Source organism: Chiloscyllium punctatum, chromosome 2 (assembly GCF_047496795.1).
Source record: "Chiloscyllium punctatum isolate Juve2018m chromosome 2, sChiPun1.3, whole genome shotgun sequence".
Classification (NCBI taxonomy): Eukaryota; Metazoa; Chordata; class Chondrichthyes; order Orectolobiformes; family Hemiscylliidae; genus Chiloscyllium; species Chiloscyllium punctatum.
The window spans coordinates 899,563-921,571 of NC_092740.1; the positions used below are offsets into that span (position 1 = coordinate 899,563).

Sequence of the window (22,009 nt, forward strand, 5' to 3'; positions counted from 1 at the left end):
CTACCTTCTCCCCAGCCCCACCCCTCTCCCATCTGTCTCTCTGCCCCCAAGGTTCCCAGCATCATTCCTGATAAAGGGTTCCTGCCCAAAACGTCAATTCTATTGCTCCTCGGATGCTGCATGACCTGCTGTGCTTTTCCAGCAGCACACACTCTCAAGCTGCCACTGGGTTATCTAGTAAAGAATGGGACGATCTGCCACAAGGAACATCTTCGACTTGTGAAGAAGAGAGTTCTGCAGCCTCAGAGATGTCATTGAATTGAATTAGCTGTGTTGTCATATGTACATACTTGCATGAGTATAGTGAAAAGTTTACAAGCTGCCATTTATGGCACCATCTTAGGTACAAACATTCCTAGGTACAGAATCTTCATAAAAGCAAAAAAGAAAAGAAAATTAGTTAAGAAATTAACATTACAGTTCTTCTTACTAAAATGTTAAAAAACAAAGGAACACAGTTGCTCCTTGGGCTGTCTATTCCCACTCTCCCCTCCCCAGGGCTACCTGCTCCCACTCTCCCCTCCCCGGTGCTGTCTACTCTTACTCTTCCCTCCCTGTGACTGTCTGCTCCCACATTCCCCTCCCCGGGGTTGCCTGCTCCCATTCTCCCCTCCTCAGGACTGTCTGCTCCCACTCTCCCCTCCCTGGGACTGTCTGCTCCCACTCTCCCTTCCCTGGGACTGTCTGCTCCCACACTCCCCTCCCCAGGACTGCCTGCTCCCACTCTCCCCTCGTCGGGGTTGCCTATTCCCACTCTCACCTCCCCCGGAACTGTCTGCTTCCACTCTCCTCTCCCCGGGGCTGTCTATTCCCACTCTCCCCTCCCTGGGACTGTCTGCTCCCACTCTCCCCTCCCTGAGACTGTCTGTTCCCACACTCCCCCCCCGGAACTGTTTGCTCCCATTCTCCCCTCCCCGGGGCTGTCTATTCCCACTCTCCCCTCCCCGGGACTGTCTGCTCCCACTCTCCCCTCCCCGGGACTGTCTGCTCCTACATTCCCCTCCCCGGGACTGTCTGCTCCTACATTCCCCTCCCTGGGACTGTCTGCTCCCACACTCCCCTCCCCGGGACTGTCTGCTCCTACACTCCCCTCCCCGGGACTGTCTGCTCCTACATTCCCCTCCCCAGGACTGTCTGCTCCCACTGTCCTCCTGCATGGAATGACTCCTATCAATGTTGGGGACCTCTCTTGCTGCCAGACACCTGTTTAGCCCCAAGTGGCAGAGGGCCTTGTAGTGTCAGCAGTTAGGAACTTCATCCAAATGTACAAGGAGGCACAGAACAGCATACTGGTGTGTGGGAGGCAATGGCCAATCTACTTCCAAATACACTTACCTCCTTTCAATGTAATCTCCTTTATTTAAGTTTAACACAGTTAATTCTGCTGCAAGTTTCTGACATTCAAATGGAATATAAAATTCTACATTGGGGAGATGAAGCACAGAATGTGTGACTCCTTTGCAGGACACCTGTATTCAGTCTGAAAAATAACTGTGAGCTTCCAGTTGTCTGCCACTTCAACACCCCAACCACCATGTTCCCTGACCAACATTTCTGTCTCAGTGCTCCAGCAAGGTTCAGCATAAACTGGAAGGATAGCACCTCATTTTTTGTTTGAGAACCCTGAAGCCTTCTGGACTCAATATTGCATTCAACAATGTTAGGGCTTGTGCATCTTCTCTGATGTCCTGACCCCAACCTCCACACAACAGACATTGTCATCACATAAGCTGCTCCCACAAACAACTCATTGTCAGCCACAAATGTCTCCAAAATCAGTATTTTATTCTCCCAGGCTTACCTTTACTCATTTCTTTTTCTGCCTAAACTATTTTTCTCTCTGTCTGGACTCCAGCTCCACCTCCACTGATCTGAATAAATCCTGCCCCTAAGAATGTTCTCCAATAATTTCCCTTCCATTGTCTAAGACTCACCGGCCTGTAATTTCCTGGATTATTCCCCGCTGCCCTTCTTAAACAAAGGGACAACATTGGCTAGCCTCCAGTCCTTTGGGCCTGCTCCAGTGACTAAAGAGAATCCAAAACTTTCATACTAGGCCTCAACAATTTCCTCACCTGCCTCCCCAGCGTTCTGGGGACTTGATATCTTAACGTTTTTCAAAATACCCAACACCTCTTTTTTATATTGACATACCCCAGAATATCATCATACTCCTCCCAAGATTCACTACCCTTTCTATTCCCATTACAACTGAATCCCTGTAACTATTGCATTCCCACACTTTCTCTTCCTCTCCAATGGGTCAGGTCCAACCATAGTGCAGTAAATTGGCTGTTACTGGTTTCCCCTGAGAGGTCATTGTCCCCAGCAGTACATCTGTTTTGCAGGGGAATATGTGAAGAAGCATTTTTTCACCAAGCAGTTAGTGGCTAAATGAACTTACTGCCTGTAACGGTGGTAGAGGCCAAATAACATTTAGATGTGATGCCAAGGCATAAAAGGCTAAATGCTAGAAAATGAGATTAGAATAGTTAGGTAGTTGCTTTTGACTGGCACAGACTCAATGGGATGATAGCCCTTTTTCTGTTCAGTAGACCTCTATGGGTCTAAGATTGCTACCAGTGCATTCATTATTGCTGTAGCTACTTCCTTTAATATCCTAGGATAGATCCCATCATGTCCAGGCACTTATCAGTCTTTCTGTCCACAAATTGACCCCAAGCTTCCAGTTGCCTGCTACTTCAACATATGCTGCGTTCCCTCGCCAATATTTCTGTCTCAGGCCTGCTGCAGTGTTCAAGGGAGCCTCAGTGCAAGCTCAAAGAACAACATCGCATTTTCTGTTTGGGACCCTGTGGCCTCAAGGAGTCAACATCAAGTTCAATTACTTTACAGCCTGATTCCATCCTTATATGTTTTTTATTACCTCAAATCTGGTCCTGTTTTGGCATGGGTTGCTTTTAGCACAGTCACTCATTCACATGTACCCCTAGGCCCATTGACCGCTTCAACCTGTCTAACCCCTCACCTAGTCCAACCCCTCACCCTCACAACGCACAGCCCTCCACCCGCCTCTGCTCTAACCCCAAACTCACCATCAAACCAGCGGATAAGGGAGTGCATTGGTAGTTTGACGCACTGACCTCTATACCACTGAATACTGGATTAGTGGTGCTGGAAGAGCACAGCAGTTCAGGCAGCATCCAACGAGCAGCAAAATCGACGTTTCGGGCAAAAGCCCTTCATCAGATTCCTGATGAAGGGCTTTTGCCCGAAACGTCGATTTTGCTGCTCGTTGGATGCTGCCTGAACTGCTGTGCTCTTCCAGCACCACTAATCCAGTATTTGGTTTTCAGCATCTGCAGTCATTGTTTTTACTCTATACCACTGAAACCAGGCACCAATTTGAAGACACCACCTCCTACTGCACCTGCACCCCCTCCCCCTCCACTCCCACCCCACCCCCTGCACCCCTATGGACCACAACCTCACCTCCCATCACCAAACCATCATCTCCCAGACCGTACCCAACCTCATCACTTCAGGGGAACTCCCACCCACAGCTTCCAACCTCATAGTTTGGGAACCCCACACCACCTGATTCTACCTCCTCCCCAAGATCCACAAGCCTGACTACCCCAGCTGATCCATCGTCTCAGCCTGCTCCTATCCCACCAAATTCATCTCCACATACTTCGATACTGTCCTATTCCCCCCATATCCATGAACTGCCCATATACGTTTGGGACACCACCCATGCCCTCCACCTCCTCCAAGACTTTCATTTTCCTGGACCCCAATGCCTCATCTTCACCATCATCCAGTCCCTATACATTTCCATCAGCCATGACCAGGACTTCCAAGCCCTCCGTTTCTTCCTCTCCCAATGTCCCACCAGTATCTTTCCACTGACGCTAATTCGTTTGGCTGAATTGGTCCTCACCCTCAATAATTTCTCCTTTCTATCTGCCCACTTCTTCCAGTGGTTAGCATTGCTGCCTCACAGCGCCAGAGACCCGGGTTCAATTCCCGCCTCAGGCAACTGACTGTGTGGAGTTTGCACATTCTCCCCATGTCTGCGTGGGTTTCCTCCGGGTGCTCCGGTTTCCTCCCACACTCCAAAGATGTGCAGGCCAGGTGAATTGGCCATGCTAAATTGCCCGTAGTGTTAGGTAAGGGGTAGATGTAGATGTAGATGTAGGGGTATTGGTGGGTTACGCTTCGGCGGGGCGGTGTGGACTTGTTGGGCCGAAGGGCCTGTTTCCACAGTGTAAGTAATCTAATCAAATCTAATCTAATCTAATGAAAGGGCACCCGCATGGACCCCGACTATGCCTGTCTCTTTATCAGCTACGTGGAACAGTCTATCTTCCATAGTTACACTGGCACCACTCCCCATCTTTTCCTCTGTTACATTGTTGACTGCATCGGGGCCACCTCGTGCTCCCATGAGGAGGTTGAACACTTCATCAACTTCACCAACACATTCAATCCCGACCTTAAATTCACCTGGACCATCTCAGACACCTCCCTCCCCTTCCTGGACTTCTCCATCTCTATCAACAAGAACAAACTCAACACTAACATCTTCTACAAACCCATCGACGCCCACAGCTACCTAGACTATACCTCCTCTCACTTTGCCTCCTGTAAAAATGCTATCCCTTATTCCCAATTCCTCTGCCTCCACCATATCTGCACCCAGGAGGACCAGTTCCACCACAGAACACACCAGATGGCCTCCTTCTTTAAAGACCGCAATTTCCCCTCCCATGTGGTTGGTGATGCCCTCCAATGCATTGCATCCACTTCCTGCACCTCCCACCCCTCCAACCATAACAAGGACAGAACCCCCGGTTCTTTCCTTCCATCCCACCAACCTCTGGATACATCACATCATCCTTTGCCAATTCCGCCACCTACAAACGGACCCCACCATCAGACATATATTTTCCTCCCCACCCCTATCCGCTTTCCATAAAGACTGTTCCCTGCGTGACTCCCTCGTCAGATCCACACCCCCTACCAACCCACAGTCCCCTCCTGGCACCTTCCTCTACCACTGTAGGAATTGCAAAATCTGCGCCCACACCTCCCCCTTCACCTCTGTCCAAGAACCCAAAGAAGACTTCCACATCCATCAAAGTTTCATCTGCACTTCCACATGTCATTTATTGTATCCGTTGCTCCTGATGCAGTTTCCTCTACATTGGGGAGACAGGATGCCTACTTGCAGAGCATTTCAGAAAACATCTCTGGGACACACCTGCACCAACCAACCCACCGCCCAGTGGCCAAACACTTCAACTCCTCCTCCCACTCTGCCAAGGACATGCAGGTCCTGGGCGTCCTCCATTGCCGCTCCCTAGCCACCCTAGCCTGGAGGAAGAATGCCTCATCTTCCGCCTTGGGACCCTCCAACCCCATGGCATCAATGTGGATTTCACCAGTTTCCTCATTTCCCCTCTCCCATCTTATCCCAGATCTAAATTTCCAACTCAGCAACGCCCGCATGACCTGTCCTATCTGTCCATCTTCCTTCCCGCCTATCCACTCCACCCTCCCTTCTGACCGATCACCATTACCCCCACTTCCATCCACCTATTGCACTCTCAGCTACCTTCCCTCCTGCCCTACCCCTCTTCCATTTATCTCTCCACCCCCTAGGCTCCCAGCATCATTCCTGATGAAGGGCTTTTACTCAAAACCTCGATTCTCTTGCTCCTCTGATGCTACCTGACCTGCTGTGTTTCTCCAGCATCACACTCTCGACTCTGAGCTCCAGCATCTACAGTCCTCACATTCACCATTTTCATATTACATGAGTCACATTCAGGACAGCTTACCCATTTTCTACTCTTAGCTCTTACTGTTATCATTCAACTTTTCTTCTGTCCCAGCCTGTTATCTATTATATCTTTGTTTATTTACCCCTTTCATAATTCTCTGTTTCTGGGCTTTATGCCCACCTATCTGCTTACCTCTCTCTCCCTGTGCCCCCCCCACCCCAAAACCTTAGCTTCAGCATAAATACCAGTTTTTCCAATCTGCTAACAGTTCTGATGAAGACCCACCTCACTCAAGATGTTAACTCTGCTTTCTTCCTGCTGAGATTCTCCATCAATTTTGGGATGCTATCAGTGTCTCCCACTGTGCAGATTAATGTCAAGTATTTATTGAACTTCTCGACCATTTCCTGCTTCCCCATTATTATTTCTCCAGCCTCATTCTCTAAGAGGGTAAAAACAATGACTGCAGATGCTGAAAACCAAATACTGGATTAGTGGTGCTGGAAGAGCACAGCAGTTCAGGCAGCATCCAACGAGCAGTATTTCATTCTCTAAGAGGCCTATGTTCACTTTGGCTTCTTTCTTTCTTTTCATGTACTAAAGGAAGCTCTTGCATGCTTTCTTAATATTACCTGGAAATTTACCCTGAAAGTTTATTTTCTTCTTTTTTGGTTGTCTTCCATTGGTTATTAAAACTTGCCCAATCCTGTAGCTAGCCTCTGTTCCTTGCCACATTGTACATAATTTTCTTTTGGTCTAGTGCAGTTGTTAACTTCCCTGTTCATCCATGGTTGGTTTATCCCTTTCCTAGAATCGTTCTTGTTCACTGGGATATTAAAAACTTTTTCAAATCGTTTACAAAGCAACTATATATAAAAAACAATACCAAATACAAGAAGGTAGAGGTAGTACAATATCATATCACAATAGTATTAATAATAAACTACCTACTATTCTACCAGAACAAATGTATCTACTTAAATTAAACTACAATCAAACTTTAAAATATTAAATTAAGCTGAATTCAAATTAACTTTAATTATATCACATTACTTTATTCTATTTCACTCACCACACCTCCACTGAAGCTCCCATCCCTGGGTACACCAATCATTGTACCTTTCTTTTTTCCCCAATTTACCTCTCCCAGGGCCCCACGGGCACCAAAACGGATTCCCACGGCTACATCACGGCCCTAATTAATATTGCTGATAAGTCTGCATCAATATAATTTAGAAAGGGCCACCAAGTCTTATAAAACTGCTCTGTTTTGTGGTGCAACATATTTGTGAGATAGTCTCAGGGAGATGCTCCATCACCAGCTTGCCCCATCCCATAAGACCGGGGGGTTTTTCCAACATTCAATTCATTAAAATGTTCTTCCTCGCACAGTGGGTAAGAATATTACACAGTCTCTTCCCATGTTCCCCCAGAGAGGCAAATTTGGAAACCCCAGAAGAAATTCCAGGTCCTCTTTGACTTCAATTCCTAGGATTTCCTTCCGCTCCCTTACTATGGTACTCCAGTATCTTGCAACCTGACCAATAGTGTGAGAGTGCCTATACTCATGTTACATTTGGGTCATCCTGGTGACACTCCTCTCTTGAACTTGAACAGGATCTCTGGTGCCATATGAGCCGTGTGTCAAATCTTCAATTGCATGGCCTGCATTTTGTTACATTTTAAGATTTTTTTTACATTTTCCCATTTTTTTCCCATGTTTCAAATGAAATATCCTCTCCTAGTTCCCGATTCCAAGTCCTACAGAGTCTCTCCACATCTCCTAAGGAACTTCCTTTCTGTTATTGATACAAAATACTAACTGAAAGAGCGCCCGTACACTGGAGCAGTCTTTTCTCCACATCTGACTTGTAAGGCTAAGCCAGGAGCGTGGTGTTCCTCTATATAGAATCCCTTATCTGAAAGGACCAGTAAAGGTCCCTATTAGACAATCCATATTTCTGACTTAGTTGGCTAAGTGACATCAAGACCTCCCCCTTGAATAAATCTCCCAAACAAGAGATCCCCTTATTCTCCCATGACTTAAAGCCGGAGTCCATTGCTCCAGGTTTAAATCCTGGGGATCCTGCCAACTGGATAATCAGTGAGGTCTTAGTCCAATTGCCCTCATCTTGCCACATTATCCTCCAGGCTTTCACCATATTTAAAATGATTGGACTCTTACACTGTTTGATCATGGATTTCATCTTCTCCATGAATAATACATTAACTTGGGGACATCTTGACTGCGAGGGCTTCAACGTCAAACCAAAGTGACTCCGAATCCCCCCCCCCTCGTACCCAGTCATCCATGTATGCTAAAGGGCGCTTATTTGATATCTCTTCAAGTCCGGAAGGTCCAATTTCGCCCCCACCCCCCCACCCCCCGCCATGCCAAACCTGCAGGAGCTGCAATTTACTGAATTTAATTAGGAGACAGCTGCGACACCAAATAAAGGACTCTAGCTAACCACTGAGCCTCCGTAATACTCGTCTGGGTAGCAACAATGGGAGCATTCTCATGGGGTACAACAAGTGAGGAAGAACATTCATTTTGGTCAGGGCTATTCATGATAACGGTAATTCCCCTCCACCGCTGCAAATCCTGTTTTAACCCCTCCAGTAGTGGAAGGCAGGGTTAATAAAAATTCCCAAACACAAAAAAAACTTTTTGATGACCATCTTAACAGGAACTGCATTCAATCCTTCAGATCAGGCACCTCCACTAATCCCCCCACCAGCATGATTTCTGATTTTGTGGGGTCGATCCTGTCTCCTGCAAAACTGCCAAATAAATAAATTTTTTGAATCAATTGAGGAATGGACTCATCCGAATTGACCAAGAACAAAAGGACATCATCAGCATATAGGGTGATCTTATGCTCCCCCATTCCCACATATGGCGCCACTATTTCAGGATCCCTCCAGATAGCCTTAGCTAATGGCTCAGTTGCCAAGGTAAATAAAGAGGACACCCCTGTTGACTACCTCTCCCTATATTAAAGTTATCTGACTTAGTGCCATTTGTGATGACTGCAGCCTTAGGATCATTATACAACACTGCCACCCACCTAGCAAAGGCTCCCCCCAGACCAAAGCGCTCTAGGACCCCAAACAGATACAGCCATTCTATCTGGTCAAAGGCCTTTTCTGCGTCTAGGGAGACCACCAAACCTGGAATCACTCTTTGCTGGTATACCTGCAGTATGTTTGGTACCCTCCTGATATTGTTGGAGGAGCTACTGCCCTTGATAAAACCCGTCTGATCTTCTTTCGTAATATAGGGCAACACCTTTTTCCAACCTCAGGGCCAGCACCTCTGACAGAATTTTAAAGTCGACATTCAATAATGAAATTAGTCTGTATGAAGCACATTCTTCAGGGTCTTTCCCCTTCTTTAAAATTAGGGAGATATTAGCCTCCTCACGGATAACTGTGGGAACCTTCTCTCCAACAGACATAACGGATTGGGAAGCATTTTTCTTTCTAGCCAGATATGCCAAGTATCTACCTGGCTTATCTCAAAATTTAAACAATCTTTCTTTAGCAAAGAAGACCCCTTTATTTGCCACCTGTGTGTGCAATGAGTCGAGAGCAGCCCAGAGAGCTGTGACCCGCTGCAGTTTGACCAATGAAGACCAATAAATAATATGCTTCTTCAGCTACCTGCAGCTGGGTCTTCAGCATCTGTTGCTGCTCTTCCCTCTGCCTCCTTCTAATCATTGAATATGAAATGATCAGGTCTCATAAATATGCCTTTGTGGCCTCCCAATGTATTGCCGAATTACTGGCTGTACCAGAGTTGATCTCCCAGTAGGTTCTGAACTCTCTTGTAATGTATTCAATAAATTTGCTATCCCTTAACAGGAATGGATCCATGAGCCAGTGCTGTGTACCCATTCTACCATCCTTGATTTTAACATCTAAATACACTGGCGCATGGTCCGAGATGGTTATATTCCAAAGTTTACAAGCCAATGTTCTGTCCAAACAAACTGACGGCATAAGGAACACGTCAGTTCACGTGTGGCACTTGTGTGGGTTGAAATAGAAAGTAAAGTCTCTTCCATTAGGGTAGGGATGCCTGCACACATCTACTAATCCTAACTCCTCACACAAGTCCACTAACTGTCTAGATTGCGAGGGCGTACCTGCCGGGACCCTTGGCATCCTGTCTGCCCTGGGATCTATTAGGCGATTAAAATCCCCTCCTGTGGTCGTACGGCACACCCCACGATTGATTAATTTAGCAACTGCATCAATTAGAAATTTAAGAGGGTGCGTCGGTGGACAATAAACGTTCAGGCTGCCATACTCTTCTCCACGTATTAGAGCTTTAAGAATGACAAACCATTCATGTTCATCCTTAATTTGCTCAGTTACCTGGAATGGGAGGTTCGTTCTTTCCAGTATAGCCACTTCTCTACTCTTGGAGCTAAAGGAGGAGACGAATACCCTGTCATAATGTCCCCTACTGCAGCTTCAGATGTTCCTTATCAGTTAAATGCATCTCCTGCAGCAGGGCGATATCAACCCTTTCAACCAAGGCTTGACAGCTCCTTCTTTCTTTTAATGGGGGAATGTCTCCCTTTTACATTCCAGGTGCACCACCTAAACAGATCACTAGCCATGGTCATCCAGGGAAGCCTGTGGTTTCCCAAGAGGAGGATGCTTATCTGAGGTGTAACGAGCGAAAAAACATTAACTTATAAAGTCTAAAAACTACTACAACTAACGAACTAACCACTACATTTATCTTAAGCAAACACCCAAATAAGCCCCAGCTCACTAGAGATCCCCCCCCTTGCCCATAAGGAGCAATTCTCCCAATCCTTGCTACCATCTTGGCTCCTTCCAACTGAACCGCGCCCCACTCCCAGACAATTCACAAAAAAGACATGTTATTTACATTGCTGAGAGTTAATAGTAGATGCCCAGTCTCCCCCCCAACACCTCTTCTCCATGCATCTTAACCAGAGGTATAGCCACCCCCAATCCGAAAACAAAAGGACAGCAGTAAAGAAAATCCCAGACAATAACCAACTGACCAAAATGATAAATAAATCAGGTTTTACACCAAGGCAGTACAAAATGTATAAGACCAATAACCACGAAAAGGGAAGAGAGGAAAAAAAAGCGGCAGATAAAGTAAAGAGAAACTACCATTGTCTGTAACTGTGTCCCTTCCCCTCTCCCCCACTCTCGACCCGAGTCCTTTATTTCACAGAGTTCACAAAATCCTTCTCCTTTTCTGCTGAATCAAAATTATATACCATCCTTCCGAGAGCAATGCACAACACGGCCAGGTACCTCAAGAAATATTGAATGTTCAGATCCTTTAATTTTCTCTTATCTTTATCAAATGCCCTTCTCCTCTTAATTATGACTCCTGAGAAGTTTTGAAAAAACATTATTCTTGAGCCATTGTATGTTAAAGCCTGTGGATCTCTTCCCAGTCTTTTTGCTGTTTCAATCACTGTTTTTCTTTATAGTGCTGGAGTCGCACTAGGACCAGGCGGGGGCCCGGATCCGGCCCAAACCTGCGCATTGCGATTCGGTGGGTCCGCTCCACACTCACCAGGCCCGACTCCAACTCCAGCCCCAGGAACTTTGGGAGCCACTTCTCCAGAAAACCAACGAGGTCCTCGCCTTCCTCACACTCCAGGACACCCAAGAGCCGTACGTTTTTTCTTCTACTTTTGTTTTCCAGATTCTCCGCTTGTTCCTGAAGGACCTGATCCTGGTCTTCCAGTATTCGGATCCTTTCTCCCAAGCACTCCCCCATGGTCTCCGATGCCGCGGTCCTCTGCTCCACTGCTTCTACCCTTCAGTCCAGTGTTTGAATCTCCTGTTCATGCTTTTTCAGCATGGCAGACATTGGCTCCAACGTTGCTTCAATCTTTTCTCGGAGTTTGGCAAACTCTGAAAGTAAATGCTGCTGCCCCATTAAATCCAAAGGGGCCGCCACGGGAGTTTGAGCAATGGCTCCAGGCACCCCCGTTGCAGTAGGGGAGGTCCCTGCCTGCTATATACCTTTTGCCCCTTTTCTTTTATTCGCCTTCATCCTGATCTTAGAGCTGTCAAGCCACAATTCTAGCAGCTCCAGGTGTTCAGTAACTTTTTATTATCGATTTTTCTCCTGGAGTGATTAACGAGGCGGGGTAAAGGTCCATCTTGCCAAGGGTATGGCACAGAGCCCAGCACAACAGACTACCCAGACCGCCGCCATTTTGGATCTCCATTATCTATTTTCTTAAACATCTGCCATTGCTCTTCAGTCGCCTTTGCTGTGAAACTCCTTCCCCAATCCATTACAGTAACTCTGCTATAATTCCTTTGTTATTATCCTTAGTTATGATTAGAACAAGAATAAAGCAAATTACAGCACAGGAACAGGCCCTTCAGCCCTCCAAGTCTTTACTGATCCAGATCCTCTACCTAAACCTGTCACCCATTTTCTAAGGACCTGTATCTCTCTGCTCCCTGCCCATTCATGTATCTGTCTAGATACATCTTAAATGATGCTATCATGCCCACCTCTGCTAGCAATGCGTTCCAGGCACCCACCACCCTCTATGTAAAGAGCTTTCTACGTATATGTCTCTTAAACTTTTCTGCTCTCACCTTGAACTCATGACCTCTGGTAATTGAGTCCCCCACTCTGGGAAAAAGCTTCTTGCTATCCACTCTATCTATACATATCATGATTTTGTAGATCTCAATAAGATTCCTCCTCAATCTGCCTTTCTAATGAAAATAATCCTAATGTACTCAACCTGTCTTCAAAGGTAGTGCCCCCCATACCGTGCAGCAACATCCTGGTGAATCTCCTCTGCACCCTCTCCAAAGCAACCACATCCTTTCGGTAATGTGGTGACCAGAACTGTATGCAGTATTCCAAGTGTGGCTGAACCAAAGTCTTATACAATTGTAACATAACCTGCCAACTCTTGTTCTCAATACTCTGTCACCGTATGCCTTCTTGACCACTCTACTGACCTGCAGTGCCACCTTCAGGGTACAGTAGATTTGAACACCCAGATCTCTCCAGGGCTTTTCCATTTACCGTGTAATTGAATTGGATCTTCCAAAATGCATCACCTCGCATTTGTCTGGATTGAACTCATTCTGCCATTTCTCTGCCCAACTCCCATAATTTATCTATATTCTGTAGTATTCTCTGACAGTCCCCTTCACTATCTGCTACTACACCAATCTTAGTGTCACCTGCAAACTTGCTAATCAGACCACCGATACCTTCCTGCAGATCATTTATGTATAGCACAAACAACAGTGGTCCCAGCACGGATCCCTGTGGAACACCACTGGTCACAATTCTCCATTTTGAGAAACTCTGTTCTGCTACTACTCTCTGTCTCCTGCTGCCCAGCCAGTTCTCTATCCATCCAGCAAGTACACCCTGGACCCCATGTGACTTTACTTTCCCCATCAGCCTACCGTGAGGAACCTTATCAAACGCCTTACTGGAGTCCATGTATATGACATCTACAACTCTTCCCGCATCAATCAACTTTGTCACTTCCTCAAAGAATTACATTAAGTTGGTAAGATGCAATTGTTCCCAGGTTCTTTCCTCTCAAACTAAATGATACATTTTGACATTTAAAGTCAATGTTTCCAAGGGGATGTTTTATTCTGACATTATTTATTAAACCTGACATATTACACATTGCCAGATCCAAAATAGCCTGATCATTGGTTGGATCCACCACATATTGTTCTAGAAACCTGTCCCAAATACACACTCTGAATTCTTTCTCATGGCTTCCTGTGCAAATCTGACTATCCCAATCTACTCAAAGATTAAAGTCACCCACTGCCTTTTTACACTAATTATTTCCCGATCTATTATAGCTACCATTCGCGGCTTATAGATTATACCTACCAGCATCTTTTCTCTTGCTTTATTTCTTATCTCAACCCAGATTAATTTGACATCTTCTGATTCAAAAGCACTTCTTGCTATTGTAGTTATTTCATTCCACATAATTACAATTAGAGGTGCAGCTCTCCTTCAAGAGTGTTGTAAGTAAATCGGGGATGTGCCGTGAGAGTGTGAAGAGATTTGCATGTGTCAGATGCCATGGGGTGCATGCAGTCACTGTCCTGGAGCATGCCCTGAAATGTTGGGTGTCAGGGATGGAGATCTGGAGAAGCAAAGAGCAAGCTGGAATCTCCAGATATCCCCATGGACATTCAGATTTTGACTCTCCAGCCCCTAGTTCCTATCCATCCCATAGTATTGTAGGAAAGTGCATATTAATTATTCAATAATCCTCAATAACAAGCATCTTTGCTGCTCCCAATGGCAAGAAAAGCCTTGCTGGACTTCTCATGTGATTTGCCCACATTTCTTATTAGAGCCCATGTTGTTCAGGGCCTTAGGATTCTGCCCATTTTGCTTGTGATTCAACCTTCGATATCTACTTCACAATCAATGAATTTGGTCCTCAATTTGCTTTCCTTGGCAGCCAAATTCTACCTATCGTTCAAGATATCGTTAGCACCCAAACAACACACCCTACATAACCTTTCAAACATGGTTCACAACAGTCTTGGTGACAGAGTTCCCCTTCTCTCTGATTCCTTTAAATGATTTGATTGGCTCAGGCGATCAGCACATAATTGGCCTTTACAAGCCACAATTCCTGTTCTCCCTCTCATAGCTTTCTGTCATTTTAAACTGTATCACACACAGCTTGTAAATGGTGCCTTCTTGTACCCTTTAACTTCAGGTTCTATTTTACTCGCAGATGCATGTCTTTCTGGATCTTGAGACCACCTGTAATACAATATACAATTAGCTGTCCATAGGGCCCTACTGCAATACAGATCACATGAGCACTTCCCGGATGTTTGAGGATACATTGCCAGAATTTAGTTCACGTTTGGACATAGGACATCTCACAAAAAGAAAATATCGACATTTCCCCAAAGCACAAGGATCATCACATGATACTTTGAAATATATCTGTTTATATTCCAGGAGTAACTTTGGTTATTTGAGTAAATATCACTGTTACCTGATGGTGATGATTTGTCCAAAGTTGAGTTCAAAGTTGTTAACTTGTGCAATGAAGATAGCAGCAAGTGCTTCGTACAGTGCAGTGCCATCCATGTTAATTGTGGCACCCACAGGCAGCACAAATCTGGTAATTCGTTTATCCAGCCCAATTTTGTCCTCCAGGCATCGAAATGTAATAGGTAAAGTGGCTGAGCTGGAAGGCAGTAGAAGATAAATGTCAGTCTGGCAGAGCAGTGAGTCACAACATCAATATTTTAGGCCAGGAAATCTGTCCATTTTTGTGGCACCATGTGTCTGTGTTCACATTTATGTCTATATCTGTACATGTTACTCTGTGACCCCAGTTGATAGATGTGGCAGGTTTTGTTTCCAGAAAGTGACGCTGGCATTGTAAAAGTGGCTGAGGAGGTCAGTAGCAAGAGTGGTAAGATCAAAATATACGAAATAGGAGGTATTTCGTATGTTATGATCAAACCTGCTCTGCTATTCAATATGATCGTGGCTGATCTTTCCATGGACTCAGCTCCACTTAGCCACCATAACCCTTAATTCCTTTACTGCTCAAAAATGTGTCTATCTTAGACTTAAAATTATTTAATGAAGTGGCCTCAACTGCTACATCCCCTAGTTCCAGTTTCACCCACGAATGGAAACAACCTCCCTGCTTCTATCCAAAAGAGAAAATGCTGGAAAATCTCAGCAAGTCTGGCAGCATCTGTAAGGAGAGAAAAGAGCTGACGTTTCGAGTCTAACTGACCCTTTGTCAAAGCCTCCTTCCTGCTTCTATGTTATCTATTCCCTTCATAGAATATAGAACATAGAAAAGTACAGCACAGAACAGGCCCTTTGGCCCACGGTGTTGTGCCAAGGTTTAATCCTAATGTAAAATATAATAACTTACACACCTCTCAACTCACTGCTATCCATGTGCATGTCCAGCAGTCGCTTAAATGTCCCTAATGACTCTGCTTCCACCACCACAATTGGCAATGCATTCCATGCATTCACGACTCTGTGTAAAGGACCTACCTCTGACATCTCCTTTATACCTTCTTCCTGATATCTTCAAACTATGACTCCTCATACCAGTCAATCCTGCCCTGAAGAAAAGTCTCTGGCTATTGACTCGATCTATTCCACTCATTATTTTGTACACCTCGATCAAGTCTCCTCTCCTCCTTTTCTCTCCAGAGAGAAATGTCTGAGCTTATTCAACCTTTCTTCATAAGGCAAGCCCTCCAGTCTAGGCAGCATCCTGGTAAACCTTCTTTGCAACCTCTCCAAAGCCTCTGTATCTTTCCTATAATAGGGCGATCAGAACTGAACACAATATTCCAAGTGTGGTCTCACCAGGGACTCGAAGAGCTGTAGCAAAACCTCGTGGCTCTTAAACTCGATCCCCTCGTTAATGAAAGCCAAAACACCATAGACTTTCTTAACAACCCTATCCACTTGGGTGGCAACTTTGAGGGATGTATGTACTTGCACACCCAGATCCCTCTGTTCCTCCACACTGCCAAGAATCCTGTCTTTAATCCGATATTCAGCATTTGAGTTCGACCTTCCAAAATGCATCACTTCGCATTTATCCAGGTTGAACTCCATCTGCCATTTCTCAGCCCATCTCTGTATCCTGTCTATGTCGCGCTGCAGCTTGCATTAGCCCTCAACACTATCGACGACACTTCCAACCTTTCTGTCATCTGCAAATTTACTAACCCACCCCACAACCTCCTCATCCAAGTCATTTATAAAACCTACAAAGAGCAGAGGCCCCAAGAACAGAGCCCTGCGGGACCCCACTCAACATTGACCTCCAGGCAGAATACTTCCCATCTACAACCACTCTCTGCCTTCTGTCAGCCAGCCAATTCTGAATCCAGATAGCCAAATCTCCCTGTATCACATACTTCCTGACTCCCATACTTCCTGACTTTATGAATGAGCCAACTATGGGGAACCTTATCAAATGCCTTGCTGAAGTCCATATACACCACATCCACTGCTCGACCTTCGTCGACTTGTCTTATCACCTCCTCAAAGAACTCAATTAGATTTGTGAAGCATGACCTGCCCCTCACAAAGCCATGCTGACTGCATTCAATCACGCTATGCTTTTCCAAATAGTCATAAATCCTGTCTCTCAGAATTCTTTCCAAAACCTTGCTGACCACAGACGTAAGACTGACTGGTCTGTAATTGCCAGGGATTTCCCTATCATCCTTCTTGAAAAGAGGAACAACATTCGCCTCCTTCCAATCCTTCGGTACAACTCCTGTGGAGAGTGAGGAGGCAAAGATCCTCGCCAACGGCTTAGCAACCTCCTTTCTCGCTTCCCAGAGCAGCCTAGGATAAATCTGGTCTGGCCCTGGTGACTTATCAATCTTAATGCTTTCCAAAGTTTCCAGCACATCAACTTCATAATATATGTTTCTATAAGAGTCCCCCCTCATTCTTCTAAATTCAAATGAGTATAGTCCCAGTCTACTCAATCTATCCTCACAAGGCAACCCTCTCAATTGCTGAATCAACCTAGTGAACCTCCTCTGCACTCCCTCCAGAGCCCGTGTATCCTTTCTCAAGGAAGGAGACCGAAACTGTATTCAGTCCCCCAGGCATGGCCTCACCAGTACCCCATACATCTGCAGCATAACCTCCTTAATTTTAAACTCCATCCTTCTTGCAATGAAGAACAATATTCCCTTTGCCTTCTTAATTACCCGCTGCACCTGCAAACCACCTGTTTGTGATTGACATCCAGGTCCCTCCACACAGCAGATGCTCAATTTTTCACCATTCAAATAATAATTACTGTTATTCCTACCAAAATGGATGACCTCATATTTACCGACATTGTACTCTATCTGCCAGACCCTTGCCCACCCACCTAACTTATCTATATCTCTCTGCAGACTTTCAGTGTCTTCTACACACTTTACCTTACCACTCATCTTAGTGTATCTGTGAACTTTGACACACTATACTTGGTCCCCAACTCCAAATCATCTGTGTAAGACTGATCCCTGAGGCACACCACCAGCCAATGATTGCCAAACAGAAAAGCACTCATTTATCCCCACTCTTTGCTTCCTGTTAGTTAACTAATCCCCTATCCATGCTAATACATAGCTCGTAATGCCGTGCACTTTTATCTTATGCAGCAGCTTTTTTTGTGGAACCTTGTCAAATGCATCCTGAAAATCCACCATTTCCCCATTGTCCACTGCGCTTATAATATCCTCAAAGAGTTCCAGTAAATTAGTTAAACACGACCTACCTTTCATGAGCCCATGCTGTGCCTGCCCAATGGGAGAGTTTCTATCCAGATGAGTCACTATTTTCTGCCTTGATTGTAAGTTCAAGCATTTTCCCTACTACAGAAGTTAAGCTAATGGGCCTATGGTTACCCATCTTTTGTCTACCTCCTTTTTTTAAACCTTGGCTTCACATTTGCTGTTTTCCAATCTGCTGGAACTGCCCCACAGTCCAATGAATTTTGGTAAATTATCACAAGCACATTTGATATTTCCCTCACTATCTCTTTTAATACCTTGGGATGCATTCCATCAGGGCCAACAGGCTTGTCTACCTTTAGCCCCATTAGCTTGCCCAACATTACCTCTTTAGTGATAATGATCATTTCCAGGTTGTCACCTACTATAGCCTCTGACACAAAATACCCATTCAACACCCTGACCATTTCCTCATTTCCCATTATTCAATCTTCCTTCTCATCCTGTAAAGGACCAATGTTTACCTTAGCCACTCTTTTTAGTTTTATATATTAGATTAGATTAGATTACTTACAGTGTGGAAACAGGCCCTTCGGCCCAACCGAAGTCCACACCGACCCTCCATTCCCCCTTCACCTAACACTATGGGCAATATATTTGTGGAAACTTTTGCTATCTTTTTTTAATATTCTGAACTAGTTCACTCTCATAATCCATCTTACTTTTCTATATATCTTTTCTCTTGGCTTTCTGTTGACCTTTAAAGTTTTCCAACCCTCTCATTACCCATTAATCTTTGCCACTTTGTATGCATTTACTTTCAATTTGATACTTTCCTTTATTTCCATAGTCATCCATGGTTGATTATTCCTTTTCCTATATAGTGCTTCCTTTGCTCTCGTATATAATTTTGCTGAGCACTGTGAAAAATCACTTTGAAAGTCCTCCACTGTTCCTCAATTGTCCCACCATTTATTCTTTTCTTCCAGTCCACCTTAGCCAACTCCTGCCTCATCCCATAGTTGTCTAGGGATGTGATGCTTCACCCTGGAAACAGTGCTGCAAGGGGTTCAGCTATCTCAACACAGGAAAGGTGTATGCAATGCAAACTTGCTCATTTTACCTTTGCAAGGTTTTAGCTTTGCAAAATCTTGCAGGTCTACCTTTCTCTCTGTATTGATACATCTCCCCCTGTTAACAACCTAACCGATCTTCATGCTCAATATATTGCCATGGCATACCCATCCCTCAGAATGGAATTTCACAATTGTCATTCCATCCCTCTCAAACCATTCCAGAGTCTAAACTCATAGGTTTTTTTCTCGGTCTCTTGCAGAGCAATAAATACCTGCCAAGATTGGAGATGGCTTCCCAAAGGTTTCCACCTTGACAGCTACATAAGAGAAAATGCTGAAAATAAGTTCAGTCTCAGTCTACCTGTCTATTGACAATTGAAAGATGAGGTCTCTACTCAAAGTATTTTTACTCCTTACACCTTGCATCAGTCCCTGTCAGTGAGAGTTCTGCATGCTATAACAATACTAATGGCCCAGTCTGCTTCTGTGGCTGGGAAGTCTATGGTGGGATTCTCATTATGAAACACCAATAGCACATTGGTAAAGAATATTTTAACAATTGGAGCAGAAGTGGAATACCTTGCCTCTAGCTATGCTAGAGCCACCAGAGCCATGGATATGATTTCAGGAGTAACAGAGAAACAAAGAAAAATGTCATGTTAAATCTGTTCTCTCTGCAAACCTGCTAAGTTTCTCCAGCACATGCTGTTTTTATTTAAGATTTCCAGGATCCGTAATATGTTGCTTTTCTCAGACAAAGGGTTTGTGATTGTACAAGGCTACTTACTTTGGTTTTTAAAACAGTATCACATTATCTCATTTCTGTTTAATGATAAATGCTTAATAACCCATTAACTTTACTTAAAAGCTCAACCAAAAAATTGTTGCTTCAAAGAATGCAACCTATTGATCCATCGTGTCTCTGCTGGCTCTCCTAAAGAACAGTTCACATACTGACCTTCCTTCTCCATCTCCTCATATCTCTTCAGAGATCTTTTCTGGACTTAGCTCCACTTATCCACCTGGAAAAAGTGAGGACTGCAGATGCTGGAGATCAAAGTCGAAGAGTGTGGTGTCACTCACAACCAATTAGGATCATCACACAGCATCACAGTGGCTTGGACTAAAGCTATATGCATTAAAATATAGAGTCCTGTTTGCAGACAGAAAGGACATGTAATACATCACCTGTTTCAACTGAACAAAACAGCTGAGAGCCACTTGCTGATTCTTTTCTCAGAACAATGCCTTGACCATTGATGCCTTGGTCAACTGGCCTGGTTTAAAGTGGAACAAAGCTTGGTTGATAACTGTCAATCAGCATTAATGGGTGTATTATTCATGGCAATGTTTCTACCATCTGAAACCACTTGCCAACCAATAAGTACTCCCCTCTCATCAGTGTAAAAGTTGGTTTCTCCCTTGAAATCATTCAAACCTGGAATTGATGAGTGCAAGACAAAAAAGAACTTTGGTAAAATGTTTTAACAATTGATATGTTTCTGCAGTCTACAGTTATCCTCACTATAAACTATATGGCTAATGTTTGTAATAAAAACAGAAACTGTTGAAGAAACACAGCAGTTCTACCAGTATTTATGGAGAAAGAAACAGAAATAACATTTCAAGTTCAGTTCCTTTGGAGTGAAAGGAAGTGGAAATTAGTGGCTTTATGCTGTTGACAGTTGTGTGTATGGTGGGAGCGCAGGGGTAGCTCACATGTCCAAGACAAGACAAACGGAATGATAGAGATGGTAAACATGAAATGCACGTGTAAACTAAATGTTAACTATGAAAGGAGAAAATGGGTCTGCTTTGTTCAGAGTGAAGTCAACAAGAAACAGCCAGGGGATGGGTGGGGATGTAAGAAAAATGGAGGGAGAGGGCAATCTCCAAAGCTGTGGAACTCAATATTGAGTACCTGAGGCTGTAAAATTCCTAAGCAGAAAGTGAGGTGTTGTTCATCCAGCTAGCATTGAGCTTCATTAGAACACTGTTACAGGCCAAGGTCATAAACGTTAGCGTGAAAAATAAGATGCTTTGTTGATATGAATAGCAACTGGAATGTAAGAATCATTCCTATGGACAGAGCGGAAGACAGTTCTCCAAAGTTGTGACCCAATCTGGCTGGTGTAAAGGAGGCTGCACTGTGAGCAGCAAATACAGCTGGATTGAAACAATTAAACTCGGTAGGTGTATCTGAGGCTTAGGACAGCGAGGAGGGAGAAGGTAAATAGACAGGTGTTAAACTTGCTGCAACAGTATGTGAAAGTGCCATGGGTTCAGTGAAAGTGGAGTGGACCACAGTGTCATGGAAGGAATGGTCCCTACGAATGCTGACAGTGGATGGGGTAGAGATATTTAGTGGTGGCATCTTAGAACATAGAACATAGAACATAGAAGAATACAGCGCAGTACAGGCCCTTCGGCCCTCGATGTTGCGCCGATCAAAGCCCACCTAACCTACACTAACCCACTATCCTCCATATACCTATCCAATGCCCGCTTAAATACCCATAAAGAGGGAGAGTCCACTACTGCTACTGGCAGGGCATTCCATGAACTTACGACTCGATGAGTGAAGAACCTACCCCTAACATCAGTCCTATATCTACCCCCCCTTAATTTAAAGCTATGCCCCCTTGTAATCGCTGACTCCATACGTGGAAAAAGGTTCTCACTGTCAACCCTATCTAACCTCCTAATCATCTTGTACACCTCTATCAAATCACCCCTAAACCTTCTTTTCTCCAATGAAAACAACCCCAAGTGCCTCAGCCTTTCCTCATAGGATCTTCCTACCATACCAGGCAACATCCTGGTAAACTTCCTCTGCACCCGTTCCAGTGCCTCCACATCCTTCCTATAGTATGGCGACCAAAACTGCACACAATATTCCAGATG

The 22,009-nt window shown here is 44.7% G+C and overlaps 1 protein-coding gene across 1 annotated transcript in view; it reads right to left on the reverse strand.

The window, feature by feature from the left end:
* slc1a3a (solute carrier family 1 member 3a) overlaps positions 1 to 22,009 on the reverse strand; it is a 249,089-nt gene that overhangs the window by 7,346 nt on the left and 219,734 nt on the right. The window contains exon 8 of the mRNA XM_072592761.1: positions 14,795 to 14,989. Within this exon, the coding sequence (XP_072448862.1) occupies positions 14,795 to 14,989 (195 nt within the window). The remainder of the gene's footprint in view (positions 1 to 14,794; positions 14,990 to 22,009) is intronic.